The sequence below is a fragment of the Rhinatrema bivittatum genome, chromosome 8 (assembly GCF_901001135.1).
Source record: "Rhinatrema bivittatum chromosome 8, aRhiBiv1.1, whole genome shotgun sequence".
Taxonomy (NCBI): domain Eukaryota; kingdom Metazoa; phylum Chordata; class Amphibia; order Gymnophiona; family Rhinatrematidae; genus Rhinatrema; species Rhinatrema bivittatum.
The window spans coordinates 146,143,419-146,170,295 of NC_042622.1; the positions used below are offsets into that span (position 1 = coordinate 146,143,419).

Genomic DNA, 26,877 nt, shown 5'->3' on the forward strand with positions numbered 1-26,877 from the left:
ATCTGTACTGGGCTCGGTGCCCAGTGAGGTGATAACATTTGTAAATGACAAAATTATTCTGAGTTGTTAAATCACATGAGGACTGCGAGAAATTGCAGGAAGATCATATGAAATTGGGCATCCAAATGGCAGACGACATTTAATGTGGACAAGTGTGAAATGATGCACATAGGGAAAAGTAACCCATGTTGTATTTACACGATGTTAGTTTCCACACTAGGAGTCACCACCCAGGCAAAGGATCTAGGTATCATTGTAGACAATATGTTGAAATGCTCATCTCAGTGTACGGTGGCGGTCAAACTTACAAACAGAATGTTAGGAATGATTAGGAAAGCAATGGAGAATAAAACGGAGAATGTCATGATACCTCTGTATTGCTCCATGGTGCAACCGCATCTAGAATACTGTGTGCAATTCTCAAAAAGATGTGGCAGAATGGCAAAGTTTCAGAGAAAGGTAACCAAAATGATAATTGGAATGGAATGGTTCCCTTATGAAGAAAGGCTCAAGAGGTTAAAGCTTATCAGCTTGAGAAGAGATGGGTGAGAGGAGATATGATAGAGGTCTATAAAATCATGATTGCAGTGGAACGGGTAAATGCAAAATTGGTTGTTTACTCTTTCAAAAAATAAATACACTAGGGGATATTCCATGAAGATGGTAAGTAGCACATTTACAACTAATCTGAGAATATACTTTTTCACTTAATGCACAATTAAGCTCTGAAGTTCATTGCAGAGGAGATGGTAAAGACAATTAATATAGCTGAGTTTAAAAAAAGGTTTGGACAATTTCTTGCAGGAAATATCATTAAACTGTTATCCAGGTTGACTTAAGGAAACTACTGCTTATCCCTGGACTTAAGCAACATAGATTATATCTACTATATGGGATTCTGCCAGGTACTTTGACTTGGATTGGCCACTGTTGGAAACACGACAATAGGCTTGATGGAACCTTGGTCTGACTCAGTATGGCAGTTCTTAAGTTGTTTTCTGAATCTGACTTATCACTACATAGGTTTATTTTCCAGTTTCCAGCCCCTGTACTGGAGAGGATATAGAAGGTAAGGGTCATGCAGCCACAAGTGGTGAACTTGTGGCTTTATATCTATCTTTTGTAATTCAGTTGAAGCAATGATCATTTGTGTCTTGCCTGGCCGGAAGTGAAGCACTGCTCGAAGGTGGTCTTTAGTTGCGGCAGTGTATCGACTCACAGAGGGTGAAAGGTGCGCAGGGCAGCTCCAGGGCTCGGGCCCCGATAGGCCAGAACACCGACTGTGTCGAGCTGAGGCAGGGGGAGCCGATAGCCTGGTTGGTCAGGTAAAGAGGCAGGTGATGTGGGCGTATGTTTTAGGAACGGTGTAAAGAAACTTGAGTTTTCAAATCCTTTCAGCTTGAGTCCTCGGTGATGTCCTTCGGGGCTGCACGAAGGGGCCGGCCCCTTTGACGCGCTCCTTCGGTGCGCTCCTTCGGCGCGTGGAGCCGACAAGAGCTGGGCTTTGAAACCCGGTAGGGACAGCCCGATTGGCTGTCTGAAGAGGTCCCCTGATTGGCTGGCGCGCTGCAGGACGACGGAAGAGGCTTTGGGTGGACAGCAGAGGGAGCCTCGTGGTCGGCCGGGTGGACCCGCTGGGGTGAGAGTTTTTAAGTTAGGCCTTACCCCGGTGGGTCCCTGGCGCCGATCGATACTTTTATGCCATCATGTACTATGTTCTTGCTCACAGCTATGCAGTGACAGGTTTTCCTGTGATTAGGGTGCGGATTCCTGATATAACCACAAAACTGTCATGGATTGACTGTATAACCTATCCTGAGGTCTAACGTTTGTCAATATGTTAACTTTTTTTTCCCATCATCTCATTTGTATGGAGCATGTATGGACACTAATTATTGTAGGTTTTGTACATTGAGTCTAAGCTAAATAAAAAGGTTATAAAAATGTTTTTAACAGCCTCTCAAATACTTATAGATTACTCTCAGGATTTACCAGCCAATGGCTGTCTCCTATGGATATAAACATGTGCACTAAATTGCTGAAGAGCGCAGCTTTTTTTTTCCTTTATATTTAAATAAATGATCTTGGACGCTTTCCTAAAAATGAGAATTTGGCATCTTCTCCCACTCTCCTAAAGGACAGGCTGCGATCTATGTTGGTGAAAGGTGGCTCTTACTTTTAAGGGCGCCATCTCAGTCTTCTTGTAGTGGATCTGGGCACAGGGTCTGGAAGAAGAGCTGTAGGTGAAGGCACTGGGATTCTTGAACAACAGGAGCTGTGGAGAGGGAGTGTAGTATAAGAAAGGAAATATAAAGAACATTTTTAAAAATTAATTAAAAAATAAAATAAAACACAGCACAGTCAAAAACATAAAAACAAACTATAATCACAGATATAAGGATGTCTGGCTCTGAGCCCTGTATTCTTCGGAACTGTTGCATAGATGCATGCTCTAGATTTTCTCTTAAGGGCTGTCTCTCATCTTACCTCTGTATACTCCGGGTCTGGCATTCCCTCAGTCCTTAGGCACTCTAGGACCTCCAACATGCCAAAGGACAGATCTGCGTTCAGTGCCTGCACATTGCGGCCTGTGTTCCACTCACAGACAATCTGCACTGCTGCGCCCATTACTCTGTAGCAAGAAACATGGTAGGAATGAGGGAAGAAAACAAATTAAGAACATAAAAACATAAGAAATTGCATACTGGGTCAGACCAAGGGTCCATCAAGCCCAGCATCCTGTTTCCAATAGAGGCCAATCCAGACTAAAGGTACCTGGCCAGTACCCAAAAACTAAGTATTTCCCACGCTACTGATGCTAGTAATAGCAGTGGCTATTTTCTAAGTAAACTTGATTAATAGCTGTTAATGGACTTCTCCTCCAAGAACTTATCCAAACCTTTTTTGAACCCAGCTATACTAACTGCACTAACCACATCCTCTGGCAACAAGTTCCAGAGCTTTATTGTGCGTTGAGTGAAAAAGAATTTTTTCCAATTAGTTTTAATTTTGCTACATGCTAACTTCATGGAATGCCCCCTAGTCCTTCTATTATTCGAAAGTGAAAATAACCGAGTCACATCTACTCGTTCAAGTCCTCTCGTGATCTTAAAGACCTCTATAATATCCCCCCCTCAGCCATCTCTTCTCCAAGCTGAACAGCCCTAACCTCTTTAGTCTTTCCTCATAGGGGAGCTGTTCCATCCCCTTTATCATTTAGGCTGCCCTTTTCTGTACCTTCTCCATCGCAACTATATCTTTTTTGAGATGCGGCGACCAGAACTGTACACAGTATTCAAGGTGCGGTCTCACCATGGAACGATATAGAGGCATTATGACATTTTCCGCTCTATTAACCATTCCCTTCCTAATAATTCCTAACATTCTGTTTGCTTTTTTGACTGCTGCAGCACACTGAGCCGACGATTTTAAAGTATTATCCACTATGATGCCTAGATCTTTTTCCTGGGTGGTAGCTCCTAATACGGAACCTAACTTCGTGTAACTACAGCAAGGGTTATTTTTCCCTATATGCAACACCTTGCACCTGTCCACATTAAATTTCATCTGCCATTTGGATGCCCAATCTTCCAGTCTTGCAAGGTCCTCCTGTAATGTATCACAATCCGCTTGTGATTTAACTACTCTGAATAATTTTGTATCGTCCGCAAATTTGATAACCTCACTCGTCGTATTCCTTAGATAGCAGGGTGAATTAACCATGATATCTGGAGATGTCCTTCTGGTCCTCTAGGTGGTGGAGCTCCATCTGATGATGTCACTACTATGTGAGGACTAACATCCTGCTTTCCTAGGAGAACACCTATTACAGGTAAGCAACTCTGCTTTCTGTTTTATTCTTTATTCCTTTCTGGCTCATTCCTAACATTCTGTTTCCTTTTTTGACTACACTGGCAACAGAGGATTTCAGTGCATTTTCCAGAAGGACACCAAGAACCTTTTCTTGAGTAGTGAATCCTAATATAGAACTCAGCATTGTGACCCCATTGTGGAAATTATTTTTCTCTAGGTGCATCACTTTGCACTTTTCCACACAGGGACAGTAACTTTTAAAAAGGCGCGAAGGCACACTCATGCACGCGTTTGGTGGCTTGCGCCCATGGATGTGGCTATTTTATAACGTATACACACATATAAAATAGACTGAGTGCCCACACATGTGCACGCAATTTTAAGTGGACATGCACATGTGCACACAAATCCTGCTTCCACCGCATAAGTAGGAGATTTAAAAAGGGGCGCATGTCCACGCCATTGCCAGTTTCACCATTTCTCCCAGGCAAGGGATAGGACTTCCAAACTCCCCCTAGTTTAATAGCCTCACTTTTTACTCTGTTAATCATAAAATAAAATAAAAATAGGCATGTCAGCAGAGTTTAACACAACATTCATAGTGAAAGTAAAAGTACACAAGTATTTATGCGCTAGTTTCATTAAGAAATCCAGGAATGCCCATGCCCCGTCCAGACCATGCCCTACCCCTTTGTTGAGAATTTTTCTGTGCACGTAGCAGGAGAGACACGCGTAAGCAGGAGGCTTTTAAAATCTGTTCTACATGTGTGCCGGCCCAATTAATGCATTTATCTCCCTGTTTTGGTGTGCGCGCCAAGCTTTTAAAATTCTCCTTTAAATTTCATCTGCAGTTCAATTGCTCAATCTCAGTCTCAGAAGGTCCTTCTGTAGTTCCTCACAATTGGCTTCTGTTTTAATAACTTTGAATAATTTTATGTCATCTGCAGATCCGATCACCTCTTCGTCGTCCCCAGATCATTTATGAATGTTAAATAGCACAGTTCCTGGTACTGATCCCTGTTGTACTCCACTATCAACCTTTCTCCTTTTGGAAATCTGACCATTTAGTCCTACCCTCTGTTTCATCTTTTAATGGGTTACCAATCCTCAACAGAACACTGCGTCCTATCCCATGACTTTGTAATTTTCTGAGGAGACTCTCATAGGGGACTTTATCAAATGCTTTCTGAAAATCCAAATACACTATATCAACTGGCTCACCTTTATCTACATGTTTATCTGTACCTATAACAAACTGTAAAAGATTGGTTAGACAAGGCTTCCACTTGCTAAAACCATGTTGACTCTTTTTCATTAAGCCATATCTATCTATATGGCCAGTAATTTTGTTTTTAAGAATGGCATCTACCATTTTGCCTGGCACTGATGTCAGCTCACTGGTCAATAGTTTTCCAGATCACCCCCCTCAAGGCTTTTTTTAAAAATCAGAGTCACATTGGCCACTTTCCAGTCTTTAGGAATCGTGCCTGTTTTACTTCTTTTAGAACCCTGGGGCATATGCCATCTGGCTCCGGTGATTTGTTACATTTTAGTTTGTTAACCTGATCTATTATATCCTCCATTGTCATTGTTTTCTTTGTTCAAAATCTTCACAATTAAATAATGTTTCAGGTTTGAGTATGTTACCAGCATCCTCTTCTATAAAGACCAAGGCAAAGAATTCATTCAGTGTTCTGCTATTTTCTGGTCCTCCCTTAGCACCCCTTTTGCCCCTTGATCATCTAGAGGCCTGACTCCGTCACAGCTTTTTGCTTCAAATGTACTTAAGATTTTATTATTAGTTTTCGCCTCACTGGCAAGCTTTTTCCTCAAAGAATCCCTTGGCCTGTTTAACTACTGTTTTACATCTTAGTTGCGAGTGCTTATGCTCTTGCCTGTTATTTTTCATTTGGGTCTACTTTCTTTGTGTTGTATGACTATTGAAATTCATTTTTTTTACTAGCTGTTAAAAGCTTAAGAATCTTTTGCTAGTATTTATTTTAAAGGGAGAAATAAAAGGGCTTTTACCTACAAGTTATTTATTCCTTCCCACCTGCCTCTAGGTTGTTTTATTCTAAATAGTTCTCCCAACAACTTAAGTGAATAATTGGTCCTAAGTAACAATCCAATAACTTGTACATTAGTAAAGATAATGCTACATAAGTCTCCAGACTGACACTTATCAGAATGTCATTTATTCAGTGTAACAATTGTGCTATGTATGTGCCAAGGCATACCATTTGTCAATTTGCCTCCAGCAGCCTGCAAAGAAAAAGGGTCTGACGTATCTGAAAGGAAAATTAGTTTCTTACCTGATAATTTTCATTCCTGTAGTACCACGGATCAGTCCAGACACCTGGGTTTTGCCTCCCTTCCAGCAAGTGGAGACAGAGAAGTTTCTCAAAACAATCCTGCCATATATAACGAGGTACCACCCATGGTCCCTCAGTCTTACGTAATGTCAAAGCAGTATGGAACAAAACCAACCCATATACGTAACTATAACAATGCTCAGGAAACCCCAAATGGGAACAGAACTAGCAGAACCAATAGAACAAGCGATACTGTAGTAGCAACAGAAAGAAAAACCCACAGGATCCGAGCAGACTCTCCGTTACTTCAATATACACTGGAAAAAGGGCAGGGCTCTGGACAGATCCGTGGTACTACAGGAACAAAAATTATCAGGTAAGAAACTAATTTTCCTTTCCCTGTACGTACCTGGATCAGTCCAGACTCCTGGGATGTACCAGAGCCAACTCACTGAGGGTGGGAGTCGGAGAGGCCCGCACAGAGCACCCCTTCTCCAAATACCCCAGCATCTGAAGCTCACACATCCAATCTGTAATGCCTTGCAAAAGTGTGCAAAGATTTCCAAGTAGCCGCCCTGCAAATTTCCTGGGGCGAGACTTGGTGACATTCTGCCCAAGAAACGGCCTGTGACCGTGTAGCATGAGCGCAAAGCCCCACCGGCACCATCTTCCCATGCAGTAAATACGTGGAACCGATGGCTTCCTTCAGCCAACGAGCTATTGTAGTCTTGGAGGCCATCCCACCTTTACGTGGACCATTCCACAAGACAAAGATGATCGGATACCCGGAAAGGATTCATAACTTCTAGCTATCGAAGCAGAGCTCTGCGGACATCCAGTTTCCGTAAGTCCTTGGTTACCGGATCCGACTGATCCACATCAGAGAATGAGGGAAGTTCGATGGACTGATTCAAGTGAAAGGAAGACACCACCTTTGGGAGAAAAGATGGGACCGTTCGCAACGAGACCCCTGAATCAGAAATCCGCAAGAAAGGTTCCCGGCACGATAACGCCTGCAATTCGGACACCCGGCACACCGAAGAAATTGCCACCAAGAATACCACTTTCAGCGTGAGATCCTTTAAGGTCGACCTTTATAGGCTCAAAAGGTGGTGCACACAATGAGGAAAGCACCAAACTGAGGTTCCAGGAAGGACATGGATGGCGAAGTGGGGGGGGGCGCAAGTGCTTTGCCCCACGTAGAAAACGAGCCACATCTGGGTAAAAAGCCAACACTACCCCCTGGTCCTTACCTCGGAGACAACAGAGTGCCGCAACCTGTACGCGGAAGGAACTACAGGACAGACCCTTAGAAAGCCCTGCTTGCAGAAAACAGAATGTCGGAAACCGACGCCTGTGTAGGATCTACTGCGCGATCCAAACACCAATCCTCAAAGACCTTCCAGACCCTGACATAAGCTAGAGAAGTAGACTGTTTTCGTGATCGCAATAACGTGGCCACCACCGCATCCGAATAACCTTTATCTTTTAACCGTTGCTTCTCAAAAGCCAGGCCGCGAGACAAAAGCGATCCGCCTCTTCCAAACAGACGGGGCCTTGATGAAGAAGAGCCGCGGACTCCCGAAACCACAGGGGAGCCATGGTGGAGAGATTGAGCAGGTCCGCAAACCAAGGATGCCTCGGCCATTCTGGGGCTACCAGAATCACTTCTGCCGGAGGGAGCTCTATTCGCCTGATCACTTTACCGATCAGCAGCCAGGGAGGAAACACGTATAGTAAGATGTTTGTCGGCCAGGGAAGAACCAGGACATCGACCCCCTCGGCCCCTGTCTCTCTGCACCGACTGTAGAACTGTGGAGCCTTGGCATTCTGAAATGTGGCCATCACATCCATGCATGTCGTGCCCCATTGCTTGCAGATGAGCTGGAAGTCCTCGTCGGCCAATTCCCACTCTCCGGGATAGAGATGGTGACGCCTGAGGAAGTCCGCCTGTAGGTTGTCCACGCCTGTGATGTAAGAAGCCGCAATGCTGATGAGATGCTGCTCCGCCCAGTGCATCAACTGTTGCGCTTCCATCGCCACCGGACAACTCTTTGTTCCTCCTTGGCGATTGATATAGGCCACCGTAGTCACGTTTTCTGACAAGACTCTGACCAACTTCCCCCGAAGGAGCGGGAGAAAGGCCTACAATGCCAGAGCCACAGCCCTGGTCTCCAAGCGGTTGATTGACCACCGAGACTGATCTCTGGACCACTGTCCCTGCACAGACTTTCCCAGACAAACCGCTCCCCTTCCGAAGAGACTGGCATCCGTGGTGACGACCGTCCAGTCGGGCATTACCAAGGGAACTCCATGCTCCAGATGTTCCAAGATAAGCCACCAGTCGAAGCTGGCTCTCGTGAATTCCAACGGGACAGCAATGCTGATTGTAAGGGATGCATATGAGTGAAGGCCCAGGGGACTAATTCCAAGGTGGAGGTCATGGATCCAAGACTCTCCCTACGCACAGCCCTGGATCGGAACGTGGTAGAACCAAAATGGCCACCATTCCCGCACTAGCCGGGGACGGGGCAGGCCGAGGCCTCCGAGCGTGCAGAGTCTTTCCTGAACCTCGGGCCCATGAGGTAGATGCTCCGATGCTGCTCCCTGACGCCCCCGACGGACCCTCACCGCCCAGAAGTCATCTGGAGCAAAGGCCATTGCGGGAGAGCCGCACAGCCGACTCCCCGCATGCTGAACACCACGATCCCCGCGGCATTCCCACGCGGCGCTGAGACAGCAAAAATCACTACACAGTGAAATTGCTCCTCTGGAGGCCCGGGAAAACCTGGCTGCAATTACCTTTTTTTTTTTTTTAAACAAAAGTCGCACTCAACCAGGGGAAGAAAACCTGAGGGACGTCGCTGGGACAGCAATATTGGCACAGGTCGCACCTGAGGAATTAAAGCATCTCTGGGTGCTAGGGGGAGGGACCGGTCCACTGCTAAACCCCCTACTCACCGGTAGAAAGGACCACCTCCGGGTAAACCAGCTCACAGGGTCTCCAACCCCAGCCGGGCCTCAACCAAGGGGGGGTAGCCCTGGGAGGACTTGCACTGCTCACCTCCTGAAAAAGAATTCTAACTCTTTTTTTTTTTTTTTTTTTTTTTAAACAGCTTCATATAGCCAAAGGTAAAAATTTAAAGGCACAACAACTTTTCTCTTAAAACGTTTTTGGGTTTTGTTTTGTTTTTTTTAAAGAATAAGGACCGCAGATTCTGCCACCTTCATCTGCTGGAGACAGAAATACTGAAGGATTGCAGGTGGCACACCAGACTAAGAGGAGGTGCGCCTCACAAATTTTTCTCTGTCTTCATCTGCTGGAAGGGAGGCATAATCCAGAGGTCTGGACTGACCCGGGTACGTACAGGGAATGGCAACATTCAGAAACCAGTAGAAGAACATTTTCAACCTTCCAGGACATTCTCTATCTGTTCTTAAGGTTGCCATACTGCTACAAAGAAACTTCAAAGGGACACTCCAATGTGAAATTGCTGAATCGGAACTTATCAAAAAACTTTACACCATCAACCCTAGGTCTGAGCAGAGACAATGGTTTCATGGCACACTACAAATATCTATTAACTTAACTGTTCTAAGATCATTCTGTCTTTTCACACTTACCTCAGTTGTCATTAAACTGGATTACAATGCTATTAACACTCTTTCCACACCCAGCTCTGCCTACAATAATTCAGTGCTTTTTCTTTGTTCTGTATTCTTCTCCCCCTCCCCATATATTTTACCTACCTTCTCTACTACAATTCATGTATCTAATGAAGGGGACTCTGTCCTCACTGACCCATTTCTCTGCCTTCCTCTACTAGGGGATAGCCAAAAAAACTGGGCATAACACCCCGGGAGCAATTTCAATACTAAATTGTCCGACCATAGGTTAGACAAAACTTCCTATCATCTGGTGGAGACAAAGAATACTGAGGGTCTGCAGGTGGCACAGTAACTTAAGTACCAAGTATACAGTGAAGCTTTTGTTCTCTGTTACTATCTGTTAGTAGGGGAGAAAAAAGCCATCCGTCTGGACTGGTCTTTTTGGATGATCAGGAACTTTTGATTTCCAGATGCTCTGAGATTATCATGGATTAGCTGATGGAGTAGGGAGGGGGGCTTGTTGCACACCAACTTTCTCCTTTCTCTTTCATAAACACATATACACACAGGCTCTCCCAGACATGCATGCTCTATTACACACAAACACTCTCTCACTCATGTACACACACATGCTCTCTCATTCTCATACCCTCTCCTCCCCCTTCCCCACACAAAAGGTTCCTTGTCTCCCCTTCCAGTTTTCCTCGCGCGCATATATATATATATATATATATATACTCCCTCACCCACACACAATCCCTTTCTCTCACACATTCTCACTGGTTCACTCAGGCTCCCAATCTCCCACTCACATATACACTCCCCCTCACAGGCTTCCTCTCTCTCTCACCCTCATTCCCTCACACACAAACTCTCACATAGGCTCACAGGTTCTCTCATTCTGGGCCTCTCAGTCTTCTTTCGCTGCAGGCAGGATATGCTCTACTCACTACTCTTCTGGGCCTCTCTCTCCTATGTATTTGGCTGGGGGCAGGATGGGCTCTGCCACGACTCTCTCAGGAATCTCTCCTTTATGTTTTCAGCCATGGAACGGATGGACTCTGCTTGCAGTCTCTCCAGGCCAAGCATCGGCTAGGAGTAGGATAGCATCCGCTTGCAGCCCCACCAAGCCTCTCTACTAATCTTTGGCTATGAGTGGGATGGGCTCTGCTCGCAGCCACTCTGGGCCTATCTGTGGCTGTGTACAGGATGGGCTTTGCTCACAGCTCCACTCGGTTGCTCTCCTCTGTATCTTCAAACACCGATCAGAGGCTTGCATTGGTAATTTTGCCTCCCCTTAATGGTTGGTAATCTAGGCAACCGTCTAGGTCACCTAAAGGAAGTGCTGGCCCTGCCTCTGCTCCCCAGCTACATTTTGACCAAGTAACTCAGAACAAGCATAACATTTAGAAGGGTAAAAGATCAGGCACTGGGAGCATTCCAGGGACAGGACTAAACTTTAGCTAGTAAGTGCTGATATTCAGTGCTACTCAGCTAAGTTTTGCTGGGTAAATCTGGCTGGAAAAAACCGCTGTTCTAAAGTTACCTGGCTAACTTTAACAAGGTTTATTCAGCAAAACTTATTCAGATATGTTCCACTGAATAAGTAGGTAAAGCTACTTGGGTAATTTTTCCCTTCATCAATCCACTGAATATTGATGTCAGAGGGGCCTAAATGGTAGGCAGGAGAAAACTACAAGTTTGAGAAAGACCTGCGATACTGCAGTAGGCAGGTAGAAACTGGCAGACTGAGTGGACCAAGTAGACCTTACCTGGGTGGACCAAGCAGTCCTTTTAATTTCCTGACACATTCACCAGCTTGGACTTATCCAGCTAATATAACAACCAGATAAAAACTTAACCAGATAATTTACCCAAATAACTAACAATTAATATTGGAAACATCCAGGTAAATATGGATAAGCTTGGTCGTACCGTAAGGCAGTCCTAAACTTATCTAGATAAACTTATCTGGATAATTGATTTATCTGGGTATAATCATCAGCACAGCTGCACCATTGCAGATCAAGTTATCCAGAAAGCCCGCGGCCAAATATAGATCTCTATTTTTCTATTACACCTGTCTTGCAAGTTACATCTTCCAATATTACTCAGAAAGTACAAGACCCAACCCGAATGCATGCGAGACCTTGATCAAACTCCTTTAAATATCCACTGGCATCAGCCCATAGCCCTCTACCTGATGTGGCTGGGTGGACAGGCCTTCTGGAACTGTTGCCGCAAGTGCTCGAAGTCTCTGCCACTGAAGGCTGCATCCTTGAAGAAGGTGAGCTCAGTAAAGAAGTGCTGGCTTATCTGGACCATCGGGGGCTTGGAAGTGTTGGCAGGGGGATGCAGGTGCAACATGGTGACAGTGAGGCCACCGACAGTGACCCTCAGCAACATCTCTGGCCGGAGGGACTCTAGGGAGGGCGATGGCTGGGATGCTTTCCCTGAAACAGAAATCATAGTCAATGTAAAGACCACCATATTACCTCCAAAAAGCTCTGGGAGATGCTGCTGACTGGCATTGTTTCTGCAGCTGCAGCACAGAATTCTAAGCTGGGGCTGGGACCCTGGGAGGTCAGGGTCGTGCCACCTACCTTTGTTCATATTTTGCAGACTTGGGAGGGAAGCAGCAAAATGGGGCCTGGTGTGCCACTGGGGAGCACTCAAAGGCAGCTGAGGTAGCTATGAGAGAAAAAAAAAAAAAAAGACTTCAGCAACAAAATTATAGCCCTGGAGGGCCTGGCAACCTTTTGCTTGCCTTTTCCATCAGCAGAAAGAACCGATCAATTGTAAGACAGAATTATTAAAAAAAAAAACAAAACAGCAGCTTGCTTGATTGGCTACCAGAGCTGCAACTACTTTTCTAATCTGCAGATGGAAATAGATGTTTCTTCTCAGTAACCCACTGCACCCCTTTTCCCCAACACAGATATGCTACTTTTGTAAGATATCAGTCACTTTTCCTGTTCTTGTCACTCTCTCATAGATTTTCTCATTGCTCCTCCTCCCTTCCCCACCTCTAATACCGATGGCAGGCTTACTCCAGAGGTGAAGGGAGGCAGCTGTGGCTGGTTGGTGCTGTAGTCACTGTGGACTGAGGAATTTAGGTCGACGTCGGAGAGATCACTGAGGGAGCGGACAGAGGTCACGCTGCTCGTCATGGGTGCCATGGAGAAAAACATTTCTACAGGGATAGAGAGAAAAAGGGGTGAGGAGGAAGAGACAGAAAATAGCATCACAGATTGTGTAAAAGCATGCTACAGCTCCAAGAATCAAATCTGCTTACAACAGGGTATCTGAAGCACAAAGCAGCTCATAGTATCACTTTTCCTAAAATGTTTAGGGTCTGTTCCCTCTAGTGGTATTACTCTTATCTGTTCTAACACTCTCTCTTATACAAGTCTGTAAATCACTGCATACACCTGGTTGCCCAATACAAACAATTACCCAACTCCTTATACAATAAGAGAGCAATTTACAGAAGGATGTCTATAGCTAAGAAGTGTTTTACCCATGTAAATCCCTAGTTAAAAATTGCCCACCTATATGCAGCTAAAAGTCACACTAAGAAGTTAATATGCAGCAGGTTGGTGAACAGAAACGTTACCCAAGCAATTTTATCTGGATATTCAGTGGCACTTAGCCAGGTAAGTTTGCCACTGAATCCACTCGGTTATGGATACCCAGGTAACTTTAGGATAGCTACTTTTCCAATTAGACTTGGCACTGAATACTTGCACTTACCAGCTAAAATTTAGTCACAAGCCTGGCAGACCTCCTTCACTCCCTCTACTTATTTGGCTAAACTTTGTCCAGTTAATGATCACCTGGACAAAAGTTAGCCAGTCTGTGGGGAAAAATATTCACATCTCAGGTTTTGACTTTGTAACTTCAAATTATCCAAACACTTTGAATACTGAGATCAAAGTGCCACAATACATATACTTTTACCTGCATTTTAGTGGAGGCATCCCTGGGGCAGGTGGGAGGAAAATGTGCTCACCTGTATGAGGTGTTCACCACAGATAACAGGACAAATCAGTCACACAAGTAGGTGAGGTCATATGATGGCACCAAGACAGATAGGCCTTTTTGAGCACATGTGGGTGTTCTTGTGCAGTCACTGCTGCGAAAGTCTCACTTTTTATACAAGTTGACCTTCAACTCTAAGGGGAAGATGGGTGGAATTATGTGGCTGATTTATCCTGCTGTTGATGAAGAACATCTGTTATAGGTAAGCAATTGTGCTTTCTCCATGGGCAAAGCAGGACAAGAATCAACCACACAAATGAGAACTCCCAAGCTGTGGGTTGCATGAAAATTATTACACTTGTATTTTAGAGAAGAACATGCAACCCGTATAATGCTAGAGATTCAAGGGAAGAGTTGAAGGAATCAATTTAATAAGCTATTTACAGCTGCCTATCCAAAAACTGTTGTCTTGTTGCAAAGCATTTTCTAAGTGGTAATGAGAAATAAAGATATGAATGGAAGACCAAGTGGTAGCTTTATATATATATGTTCTAAGGCGGCAGAGCAAAGATGTGCTAAGGAAGCTGCTGTAGCCTGACTGATGGGCTGTTACTTTTCCTTGGAGATGGAATCCTCATTGATTATAGCAGTGGGAGATGCAATCAAATATCTAAGTTGAAAGCATGAACAACCCTGATTTACTGTACTGAAAGCAACAAAAAGTTGCGAAGAGTTTCTGCAGATTATTCTGTTTACAAAGAACAAAGCTCTTCTGAAGTCCAAATTCATGAAAAGTCTGCTCACCCTAATTGGTGTGTGATACTGGAAAATTTGTTGGCAAGACAACAGACTGATTTAAAAGAAATTGAGAAGCACCTTTTGGTAGAAATTATAAATGAGTTTTCACAACTTCCATGTTATGGAAAAACTTGAGTATAGAGAGAGACAATAAGATGATGTATATAGCCCAAATAAGTGCATGTGAACACATGACATAAGGGAACCAACCGCAGAAAGATCTCAGTTCATCAAGTAAAAAAATAAATACCTCCCGTTAAAGAGATACAGTGTGGGAGTTATTGACATCAAGAATTTAATTTAAAAAATCTCAGATGTTTAAATAGTCTTCTATTCCATGTCTAAATCCATGAGATAGACAGACTGTAATGTTTTTCTGAGAGGTGACATTCAATATTGCCTCTTCTCCAAGAGATCTCCACCTGATCAATCACGAACCAAATAAAGTCTTCCAAAACATGCTGCTTCTGTAAACCGAGTTATCTTGTTGTTTCCATATAAGGACACTGAGTTGAAGCGGTTTCCTCCTTTCATAGGTTCTTTTGAAAGATGCTAGTAATGTCTTACAAGATAGTTTTAATTATGCGATGGGAAGCTTCGTGCATTTAAACAGATATGTCTTCTTTCAGAGAGTTGGAGATGCAACTGGATTAAGCAAGCATAGGATACCAAGTTTACTGGAGCCACTGAAGCAGGTATCATCACCACTGAAAAGTTGATGCATTAGGCAGCAATGTGGATTGGACAGATATGAAAAACCCAAAGAATCAGATGGGAATTACAGAATGCATAACTGATTAAAGATTCAGGATAAGTTCTCCACCACATCTCCACAAATAGAGAGCCCAACAATTCAAAAAATATATATAAAGGGGTTTTTTTTTTGTTTGTTTTTTTAAAGAATATCAGACAGTTCTAGGAGGACACATCACATAATTGTGCAATATATATGTTCACACTTAAAGGATAACTTTCAAAAATCTATGCATGGCCTCAAATATGCACGTATAATGGGTGGACTGAAATCTACTATAGTCTTTTGTAATCTGCGTGTATCTGGTCTGCACCAATTATAAAATTCTTGCATAATCCTCCCCCCCACCACCCAACATACATACTTCAGTATGCGCAAATATTTACAACGCACTGAAAATACGTAATCTGTTTTATAAATATACATGCATATATTTTACACCCCAAAAAATAACCTGTATACATAAAACGTTTATTTGCATGTGGAAGTAAGTATATTTTAAAATATGCGCGTGTACTGAAATCACCAGTTTGCCAATATCTCCAGCAGGTCACCCAGCCCATCTCTAGTTCACCAATATCCTCCTATTTCACCCTGACCTCCCTCCCAAAAATAGCAAATGGAAAAGGTTTACTATCTGGTGCATTTACATGTATTGTTGTGATGTCATTTCAATACCTGTTAAACCTTTCTCAATTGGGACTTAAGTCTAAGAGGTCATCTCGGTGCTAAAGAAGCATACCTTGAAAATTTTAAGGGTCTTCCTATTTCTCATCGACCTACAGTTTGCCAGATTCATGATCAGCCTAAATGATCTTAAATCTGATATCAAACTAGTTTATTAGCAGGTGTAAAACTGCACAAATAAGGGGTAATTTTCAAAAAATGTTACATGTGTAAATGTAACTATTGTAGAAATTTCCAAAAGCCATTTACTTGAGTAAAGTGCACTTACGCGAGTAAATCCTAAAGACAATTCACTGGTATATACTGTCACAATTTTAAAAAGCTCACTTACTCAAGTAAAGTGCATTTACTGGAGTAAAACCCAATCAAGTCTATAAGCTGCTGAAGGTATTCATGTAAATCTCTTATATAATAGCAACTTATGTGCATACCTCTTTGGCCCATCCCTAGAACGTCCTTTTCTTGGGCAGGTAAAAATGTGCATAAACTGAAAATACATGCATTCCTTTGATGTTTCTAAAATAGCACTAATGTGAATACAAACTACTTGTGTGCATATAGACTAATTTTACGCATGTAACTTGTTTGAAAATTTACTCAGATTTATGGGCAATGATTCTAACGAGCGGTGTACGTACTGGTTAAGAACATGTGTGTTCTGTATACTTATACCGCAGATATGAATGCCCATTTTAAGTGTTAGCCCATTATACTTTGCTTGATACTTGGGATTTTTTGATCAGTTTGATGAGTTGAGGCAGAACTATAGTTAGATCCCAGGGTATAGGAGGATTTTTAAACTGGAGATTTAAGATTATTTAGACTGTTCATGAATCTGGCAACTGTAGGTTGATGTGAAATAGGTTGTGCTTTTTCATGCAGTTATTATCATTCATTTATGGGCTATATTATTAGAATAATCTTTTGTTGTTCTGATATTTTCTCACCTGGCTTGTGTTAGAATTTATTATATCCCATTTTGAGTTTATTGCCTGAATGTTTTCTTTTTATGCTGCTCTTTAAATTGTATCTTTTTCAGTTTAGTTTTTATATCTGTATATGAGTTTTGTATTTTTTTATATTTCCTGAGACATTTAAATAAATAATTGTTTTTTGCTATATGCTCTAATCATTAGGGTTCCACTTTGTACTTTTTGATAGACAGATAGATATAGATATATACACACAAAAAAATGGTATCCTGGATTCCTGGCCTAGTGTCAAAAGTCTCACCAACCAATCAGCTGTTGAACCATTTGCCAAGTAGCAGGCAATCAAACTGCCAACCAGAAGCTCAAGTTCCAATTTTAATTCTCTCCAGGTTGCTGAAAGAAGCAATCAGATATATACAAACAAACACAAAGAGTCAGGCACCAGAGAGAGATGGAAAGACAGAGACATCACACACAGAAAGATACAGGGAGATTCACTCGAAAGAGGCCCCAAATATTCTGAAATAACTCTTACTAGGAAGAGGCAATCTGAATGAAACAACTTGCAATGTGCTCCTCAGTATATGGAGCTTTGAACAAGCCGGGACGCCCCCGTGTTGGAGAGATGAGGTAGGCGCCGGATAGCCGTCGTAACATTTTACCTCTGTTTGCGAGAAGGAGCAATGTGTCACACATCGGCAAAGAGAATAGCAGAAATTGAGTTTTTTTTTGGCAACAGGGTAATTTCAAAGGGGTTTTGGCCACCACGGTCGCCAGATCTGACACCACCAGACTTCTTCCTTTGGGGTATGCTCAAAGGAAAAGTCTATCAGAACAAGCCTCACACTGTGGAAGATTTGAAGGAAAACATCCAAAGTGAAATTGCTGCTATTCCCCCTGATATGCTCGCAGACACGTTCAGGAGCATGGAACGCTGCTACGAAATGTGTCTGGCGGAAAATGGCAATCACTTCCAGCATCGCATGTAATGCAAAAGATTACACATACATCAAAGTAAGTAGCGTTTTTTTTTTTGGTTCTGATTGCTTTATCCTAACGGAAGTTACAACAGAATATTTGGGGCCTCTTTTGAGTGAATCTCCCTGCAGTTACAGACACAGCAGGCACACCCAGATAAACACAGAAAGAGACACATACATCCCACATTCAGGCACAGATACTGCACATCCACAGGCATAGAGACAGACAGAGAAACACCATATCCAAACACAGACATTCCCATATCTACTCAGATAAGCCATATCCATCCACACAGACACACAACAGTCAGAAAGACACTGCACAACCTAATGGACACACACACACACACACACCACACCCAAACAGAACATACCTGATAGAGATACAGGCAGACAGGCCCAAGGAGACCACACTCAACAGGACACAGATATATCACCTTACAGAGAGAAATACACCTTACAGAGAGAAACACACAGATAGATGGACCACAGGTCACACCACACCCAGATAATGAGACAGACACACGAAGAGGAGGTATGTAAATCCATGCTCAGACAGAGACTTCCATATCATGTCACACAGAGAAATGTAGACACTCCATAACCAGAAATGCCATATTCAGAGATACAGAGATGCCATATTCAGAGATACAGATCACACTAGTCACAGACATCCCATCCGCAAACTGCCCAAAGGGACACACACACCACCACCATACGCAAAGTAAACCTTCGATAACAAGGACTCACATGCAGAACACAGATAAACACTCAATTGATACAGAACAGAGAGACCATACAGTATAAAAAGAAATATGCAGACAAAAACAGTATAAAAAGAAATATGCAGACAAAAACTGAAGTGGAAACCGCAATAAACTCTGTATGCAATGCATCAATGGAAAACAAAAACCATGCCTCAAAACAATACAATCAAGAAACATAAAAAAAAAATCAATCAGAATAGTAAATTCATACTATATACAAAAATATATATGTATATATTAAAAACAGCTGACATATAACATCCAATAATTAAAAATGTGTGCACAAATTTTTTAAACTTTCCTGAACACTGATAAAATATTTCAAAACCAGACATATCAAATAAAACCTAAATTAAAACTAATATGGATTTTAAAAATGTTAAAAATTGTATAAGTACTATCTAAAAATCACTTTTTTTGAAGCTGCTTTTAAATCTTAGGCTAGATAGTTAATGAGGCTAAAATCAGACAAACTTTCTTTTTTTAACTACTGTCTTGCTTTATGAAATGCACCAAGTCTCTTGTCCTATATGTTTGTCTTATTAGACTGTATACTCTATTGAGCAGGAACTGTCTTTTTGTGTTTGTACAGCGCTGCGTAAGTTGTGTAGTGCTATATAAATGTTAAGTAGCAGTAGTAGTAAAAATTCCTGATATGTGTCACCCTGAGATGGTCATAGACTGAGGAGAGGGGATACACACACACACACTCAGGTGAATTTTCAAAGGAGTTACGCATGTAAATGTAACATTATTGTAGCAATTTTCAAAAGCCATTTATTTACGTTAAGTGCACTTAAGGTGGGCAAAACCAATTGACAATTCTATGGCATATATTGTAGCAATTTTTAAAAGCCCACTTACATGGGTAAAATAAGCAACACAGGACCTGATTTTCAAAAGCATTTACACACTTAAAACTGGGCTTTACATGTGTAAATGCACTTTACCACTGCCAGCAATGCAGGCAGGAGTCATCACACACGGGGGAAGGCAGAGCTAAGGAGAACTGATCCCCGCGAAGAAGGCAGCACAGCAGCCACCTAGAGAGGGCCAATTTAAGGGATGTGATGTAAAGGAAGGAAACATAACAGGTCAGCGGGCCCTTCTAAGAAGCAAAGGTGGATCGGCAAGTAAGGGAGACTGAGTGGAAAGAATTGGAAACACTCCCAGGTGCAGCAGGAAAACTGTCCTCTCTCTTCTGCAGCTCTGCCAGTCGCCAAAAATAAAACAGCAAGCAGCTGATTGGCTACTGGCCTGAGATAGACCAGGCCTTTCTTAACTGGGTTTTACAGTGTTCGGTTACCAGGAAAGTTGGTCACCCTACCCTCCCACTTCCACTAAGACGAAGCCAGAAGGAAAGCTTCTGCAGACCAAGGCACTTTCACAATCTGGCAGCTTCTCCTTAAGTGTTTCTCTCTCCTTTATAGATCCTTCTGGCTCAGCGCTGCAACTTTTTCTCACTGCTGCTGGTGGTCCCTGGACGTTTGTACACATGGGGCGCACCCCTGCACTAGATGAACTTGTAATGCTCCTTGACTCAGTTACCAATTGAACAGAAACAAAAATTACATTGCACTGAATGCCACTGTCGTAAGTCTAAATCTGGAACTAACCTTGTGAATTATACTGTTTGCTTGAGTGATTATCAGTAATCTAGAACGGAGGCCTAGGAGAAATTTTTTTTCTTCCAGGATTCAAGATTCAGGAAACTCTCCCAGGGAATTGTTCCACTAACATTTATAGCAAACTTTCAGTTGCTTATTGCGAACAGTTTGCAGAATATTTTTCCAATAAGCAGACATAAAATGTTACTCTGATATTTCTCTTGGCCAAAGTTGGGACAGTTCCACACAGGTATCCCATACAGAAATCATAGAATTGGCTCTCTCTATATTGTTCTTTGGATCCTTGCTCAGCGGTACTATTCAAGGTGGCATGGAAGGGGATCGCTGACTCTGTAACCTCAGTAGCTAATCTGTTCTTTACAGAAACATGTCTTCCCGCTTATTTTAAACATACTAGTAGTGTCAGGCCTGTTTTAAAGAAATCCAACAGTGACTCTTCTAAATTATCTAATTTTCGCTCCATTTCATCTTTGCTGCTTTTTTCTTTTTTTTTTTGAGAATTCTTTTTATTCAGAGAACATAAATTACAATCCAAAATCTTGTAAACAAACATGTATATCACTTAATATAATCATCTAGTGTCCACAGACTGCAAATATTAAATGTTTGTAAAGTTGTAGAACAAAAAAGATATAAAGTAGTAGCAAGAACAATAAAACAGTGAGTATTATGATATAGCAAACATGCGATGTGGCAAACTAATGATCTCTGTTGACTTTTTCTTTTTCCATTTTCTTACACTTATCAACTTAAACTACACCTCCTTTGCTTGCAGACCCCAATTTGTCCAGAATACCCACTCAGCTTCTACAATCAAGCTGGCATTCATACTATTCACCTTTTCACTAACTTACTCACTCATTCATTCCACCCAGACCATACGCAACTCTTCCCTTACACCATTCACATGTGGAAGTATTGTCTACCTATTTAGAATATTCACCTTCCTCCTGTTAACCCCACATACCATCCAAGCCATCTTAATTAGGAGATATTATATCACTAGTAATAACATTTTCAAACTTATGAAGGAGGGCAGGGCAGATGAATCTCTCCATTGCGTAGTGTAATTCAATGAAAATAGATTTTACTTTTCCTCTAAGGGTAACAGACAATGAAAATTTGTCTAGGCCAAAATATCAATTCTCTCTAGCAGCATCAACCCAATCATTTTCATTTGCCACAATATTATAGTTGGGAGTGATTCAACAATCCACATATGTAATGTACATTTACATACCAATTGCAATGCCAAATAACGAAACAAATCCTTTCCTTTCTTAAGTTCAAAAATCTCTGCCACATCTCCTAAGATGAGTATAGTTCCCAGCTTGGGAATCGTACCCCCAACACATTTTCCCACAGAAAGCAATATGCCATTCCAGAAAGAGATTAGTTAGAGCAGGGCTTCCCAAACTCGGAACCCCAAATGGGGTCATGCATCCTTCAGTTGGGGTGCCTCAAGTGATAGCACTCTTTAGGTGCCAGCAGCAGCAGTAGTGGAAGTCAGCATGGGACCTGTAAATAAGCACACACTCAGACTGTGCAGCCCTTGCATGAGTTTCTGTAGTTGCAGGAAGCCCTGCGCAAGGAGGGATCAGGGCTGCTGCAGGGCCTGATGTGATCTGCATGTGGCAGCAGAGTATTCTATGGGCACACTGTCAATCAAAAATGTCAGCCAATCAGCATTCACTTCTGGTCTAAGCCCCGCCCCTGGCCACACCCCTCCCACCCCTGACCCTAGCTCTCTCATGCATATTCATTGTGGATATCCCAAAAACCCGACTGGCTGGAGGCCCTCCAGGACAGGTTTGGGGACCACTGCTATAGCCTCTTTCAACCAGCGTAAAATCGTAGCTTTAGATGCCATATTTCCTCGTTTTGGACCAGGCCACAGCACAAAAAGATGGTCCTTCACACGAAACGCGTTAGTAACAACACTTGAACATCCAGTTTCCGTAAGTCTAGACATAGGGTCTGACCAGTCCAAAAAAAGGGAAACGACGGAAGCTCCACTGACTGATTTCCGTGAAAAGCAGACACCACCTTCAGAAGAAAGGAAGGAACCATCTGCAAGGACACACCAGAATCCGAAATTCTCAGAAACTGCTCCCTACAGGATAGAGCCTGGAGCTCCGATACCCTGCAAGCAGATGTGATAGCGATAAGGAAAATCACCTTTAACATGAGATCCTTTATTGTAGCCGTTTTCATAGGCTCAAAGGGCGCCATACATAGAGATGAGAGAACCAAGTTCAGATTCCAAGAAGGGCAAGGGTGCCTGATTGGGGGACGTAAATTCTTTGCCCCCTTTAGGAAAGGAGCCACATCGGGGTGAGCAGCCAATGCCATGCTTTGAATGGAACCACACAAACAATCAAGAGCTCCTGAACTCTCAAGGAACTACACGATAAACCCTTGGCGAGTCCGGATTGTAAGAAACCTAAAATATCCGACACCAGAGTAGGAACAATCGCCTGGTCTACGCACCAAGATTCAAAGATTCTCCATATGTGCACATACGTGAGGTTGGTGGATGTCTTGCGTGACCGGAAAAGTGTTGCCACCACAGTGTTCGAATACCCTTTGCTCCTCAGGTGGCGCCTCTCAAAAGCCATGCCGCTAGACAAAAACGATCGACCTCTTCCAAACACACGGGCCCTTGGTGGAGAAGGTCCGGAGCAATGGCAATCACAGGGGACCCGCCACTGCCAGATTGACGAGGTCTGCAAACCAAGGCCGTCTCGGCCACTCTGGAGCTACAAGGATGACTTCTGCTGGGTGTATCTCCACTCTCCTGAGCACTTTGCCTATCAGCGGCCAAGGAGGGAAGACGTACAGCAGCACATCAGTCGGCCAGGGCAGCACAAGGGCATCTACCCCTTCTGCTCCTGTTTCTCTGCAGCGACCGAAGACGTGTGGAGCCTTGGCATTCTGAAACGTTGCCATGAGATCCATGCGGGGTACGCCCACATGTCGAATATGAGCTGGAAAGCTTCGTCTGCAAGCTCCCATTCCCTGGGATTGAGGTGGTGCAGACTGAGAAAGTCCGCCTGAATGTTGTCGACTCCTGCTATGTGAGATGCTGCAATACTTACTAAATGCTTCTTCACCAAGCTGATCAGCTGCCGGGCTTCTGTGGCCACTGGCTGGCTCTTGGTTCCCCCTTGGCGATTGATATAAGCCACTGTGGTCGCATTGTTGGAAAGAATTGACTGACTGACTTCCCCTGGAGGAGAGGGCGGAATGCTTGCAACGCTAACCACACTGCCCTGGTTTCCAGATGATTGATTGACCGAGATGCTTCCTGGAACCACTGTCCCTGTACAGACTTCCTCAGGCAAACTGCTCCCCAACCAGAGAGGCTGGCGTCCGTGGTCACCACTGACCATTCGGTCACCTCCAGGGGAACTCCCCAGGATAAGTTGTCCCAGATAAGTCACCAATCAAGACTGTAAAGCGCTGTATCCGTAAGAGGGAGAGGTAAATGAAACTGTTCGGAGACTGGATTCCAACGCGAAAGCAATGCCGACTGTAAAGGACGCATATGAGCAAAGGCCCAGTGCACCAGCTCCAGGGTGGAAGTCATGGAGCTGAGAACCCTCAAATAATCCCACACTCTGGGGGGACAGTTGGCCAATAAGTCCCGCACTTATGCTTGTAGCTTGACAATTCGGTCCGAGGTAAGGAACACTCTCCCCTGTTGAGTGTCGAATAGAGCTCCCAAAAACTCTAAAGACTGGGTGGGCACCAGTTGGCTCTTGGCTAAATTGATCACCCAACCCAGTGATTGCAGGAGTTGAAGCACTTGGCGAATTACAAACTGGCCGAGCAACTCCAACTTTGCCCGAATTAGCCAGTCGCCCAGGTATGGATGCACCAAGAACCCCTCTCTGCACAGATGAGCCGCCACCACAATCATTACCTTGGTAAATGTTCTGGGTGCGATGGCAAGACCGAAGGGCAAAGCTCGAAACTGAAAATGGTGACCCATCACAGAGAACCTGAGAAACATCTGGTGGTCGGCCCGAATGCCTATGTGAAGATATGCTTCCATTAGGTCCAGTGATGCCAGAAACTCTCCTTTTCTTACCGAGGCAATGACGCCATGCAAAAACGTGGCACCCTGAGGCAGCAGTTTATGCCCTTCAAATCCAGAATGGGTCGGAAGGACCCCTCTTTTTTGGGGACTATGAAGTAAATGGAATAACGCCCTTTTTGCTGCTCCGCCTGAGGAACCGGAGTGATGGTGCCAAGTTGCAGAAGGCATTGCAAGTTATCTTGTACTGCCTGTCGTTTCTCTTCGTAACCGCATGGGGAGACCAGAAACCGCCCTGGAAGGTGGTGTGCAAAATCTAAAGCGTAGCCTTGAGTTATCAGGACCCACTGGTCAGACGTCATTTTGACCCATTCCTCGTAAAACAGGGACAATCTGCCCCCAACAGCTGGAACCGAGGAATGGGTCAGCATCCCTTCATTGGGAAGACTTGGCCCCCGATGCGGACTGGGTAGCCCTGGTTCTGCCAAAGCGTTGGCCACGAAAGGGCTGAGACCAGGACTGTTGGCGACTGGACGCTTGCCGAAAGGAAGAAGCTGGAGCTCTGGACGGACGAAATCTCCGATTCCCTCTGAATTGAGACCGTGAAGAAAAGGAGCCCCTCGACTTGGACCTATCTTCTGGCAGTCTGAGAACCTTGTTCTCCCCCAGGGATTGAATCATATCCTCGAGGTCCTTGCCAAAAAGCAATTTACCCTTGAAAGGCAACGACCCCAGCTGAGTCTTGGAGGAAATATCCACCAATCAGTTTCTTAACCAAAGGAGCCAACGAGCCGAGACTGCCGACACCATGGATCTGGCCGAAGTCCGTAACAGATCATAAAGTGCATCCGCACTATAAGCGAGCGGAGCTTCCAGATGCCCTGCTTGCTGTGCTTCTGCATCGGAAAGACCAGCAACAGCCTGTAACTGCTGAACCCAGCGAAGGCCGCTCGTAAGGCAAAATTGCTGCACATAGCTGCCCGCACTCCCAGTGCAGAGGCTTCAAAACTTTTCTTGAGCTGCAGCTCCAACTTTCTATCCTGCAGATCCTTCAGGGCTGTAGCACCCATAACCAGGATTGTGGTCTTTCTGGTGACTGCGGACACCACCTCCACCTTGGGCACCCGCAGTATGTCAATTGCTTCCTCCGGAAGAGGATATAGCCTTGCCAACTTTCAATCCCAGATCCGGGGTATCTCATTCTCTAAAATAGCAAGTCCATGGCAGAAAAATGAAAAGGAAGTAGCCGGGCCTCTCAGACCCAACAACAGGGTCCATGGCCCCTAGCCTGGACTCCTCTGGCAGCCCATCTATGCCTAGCTCTCTGAGTATGGCAGGGATAAGCGGAGCCAACTCCTCCCTCCTAAACAGACGGATCACCTTAGGGTCATATCCTTCCACAATGTGAAAGCCTCATGCTGGATCCTGTGGATGTTGATCAGGGTCTGTATCCACCCCCATCGGAGGCTTACCCTATGGGTCCTGGTCCCGTATCCTGACCCGTGGAATCAGTATCGATCTGATGAGCCCCTGTACACAAAGGGCACTTAGCTTTGGAGGACCCAGAGACTCCCTTAGACTTAGACCGCTTTCGAGAAAGAGACTTAAGACCACTAGAGGAAGCCTGCAGCCTCCCTTCTCTCCTGGCTTTAAAAGCCTTATGGAGAAATAAAATAAACTCCAAGGAGAAGGAGGAAGAGGAGGAGGCTATATTCCGTTGTAGGTGAGAGAGGCTATATTCCGTTGTAGGTGAGAGAGGCTGTAAAGGTTCACTACCTCCAGGAAACATTGGCTGAGGAGAGAGAGGAGGTGGGAGAATCCCCTCCCCCATAGCTGCACGAGTCGCTGATCTAAAAGACTCCAAAATGGCCTCCGTTCCCGCACTCAGCAGGAACGGATCTGCCTCAGCTGATCTCGGTGCAGCTAACACTGAAGGAGCTCAGGCAGCCTTGCCATTAACCATTTTTTGCTGCCCCGGAGGATCCCTCCCCCTCCCCCGAGAAGACATGCCAAGCACAGCCCCTCCCGAGAAAGGCTCGCGCAGGCCGAGCCACATGCGAGGCATGCAGACTAGCGCGGCAGCAGGCCTGAGAAAGCTAAAATTCAATTCTGTAAAAACTAGAAAAATAATCGCGGTCCGCCCAAGCGCCGAGTCAGGGAGGGAAGAGAGAGCCGCAGCTGACAGACACTGACAGAAAATGAAAGAAAATCAAAACTTTTTTTTTTTTTTTTTTTTTAATTTTAAAGACTTGCTTGGCAGTGGTCCACGGTCCTGATCCGGCAGGGTGGAGTGAACCGGGCTCCCCGGTGTCGCACCCAGCTGCTAGTTTAGAACAAGAGGACCCTCGACCTTGTAATGCAGCTGCCTCAACAACCAGAGGGGGATGGTCCCCTCAGGACCTTACAAACCCCCCTGGGAGACTCGGGACAGAAACTGCTCCTTTTTTTTTTTCCCCCCAAAGTAAAAATGTTTTACAGACCAAAAACTCTCTAAAACTCACTACACTAACTTCAATGAACAATCAGCACAGACTGTAGGTCTTGCACCTCCACCATCTGCTGGAGACAGAGAAATAC

The 26,877-nt window shown here is 44.2% G+C and overlaps 1 protein-coding gene across 1 annotated transcript in view; it reads right to left on the reverse strand.

Annotated features, from left to right (window-relative positions):
• ATG2A (autophagy related 2A) overlaps positions 1–26,877 on the reverse strand; it is a 291,079-nt gene that overhangs the window by 148,276 nt on the left and 115,926 nt on the right. The window contains exons 9-13 of the mRNA XM_029611010.1: positions 12,785–12,927; positions 12,338–12,425; positions 11,935–12,187; positions 2,488–2,632; positions 2,177–2,275 (exon numbers count right to left, since the gene is read on the reverse strand). Coding sequence (XP_029466870.1) covers positions 2,177–2,275; positions 2,488–2,632; positions 11,935–12,187; positions 12,338–12,425; positions 12,785–12,927 — 728 coding nt within the window. The remainder of the gene's footprint in view (positions 1–2,176; positions 2,276–2,487; positions 2,633–11,934; positions 12,188–12,337; positions 12,426–12,784; positions 12,928–26,877) is intronic.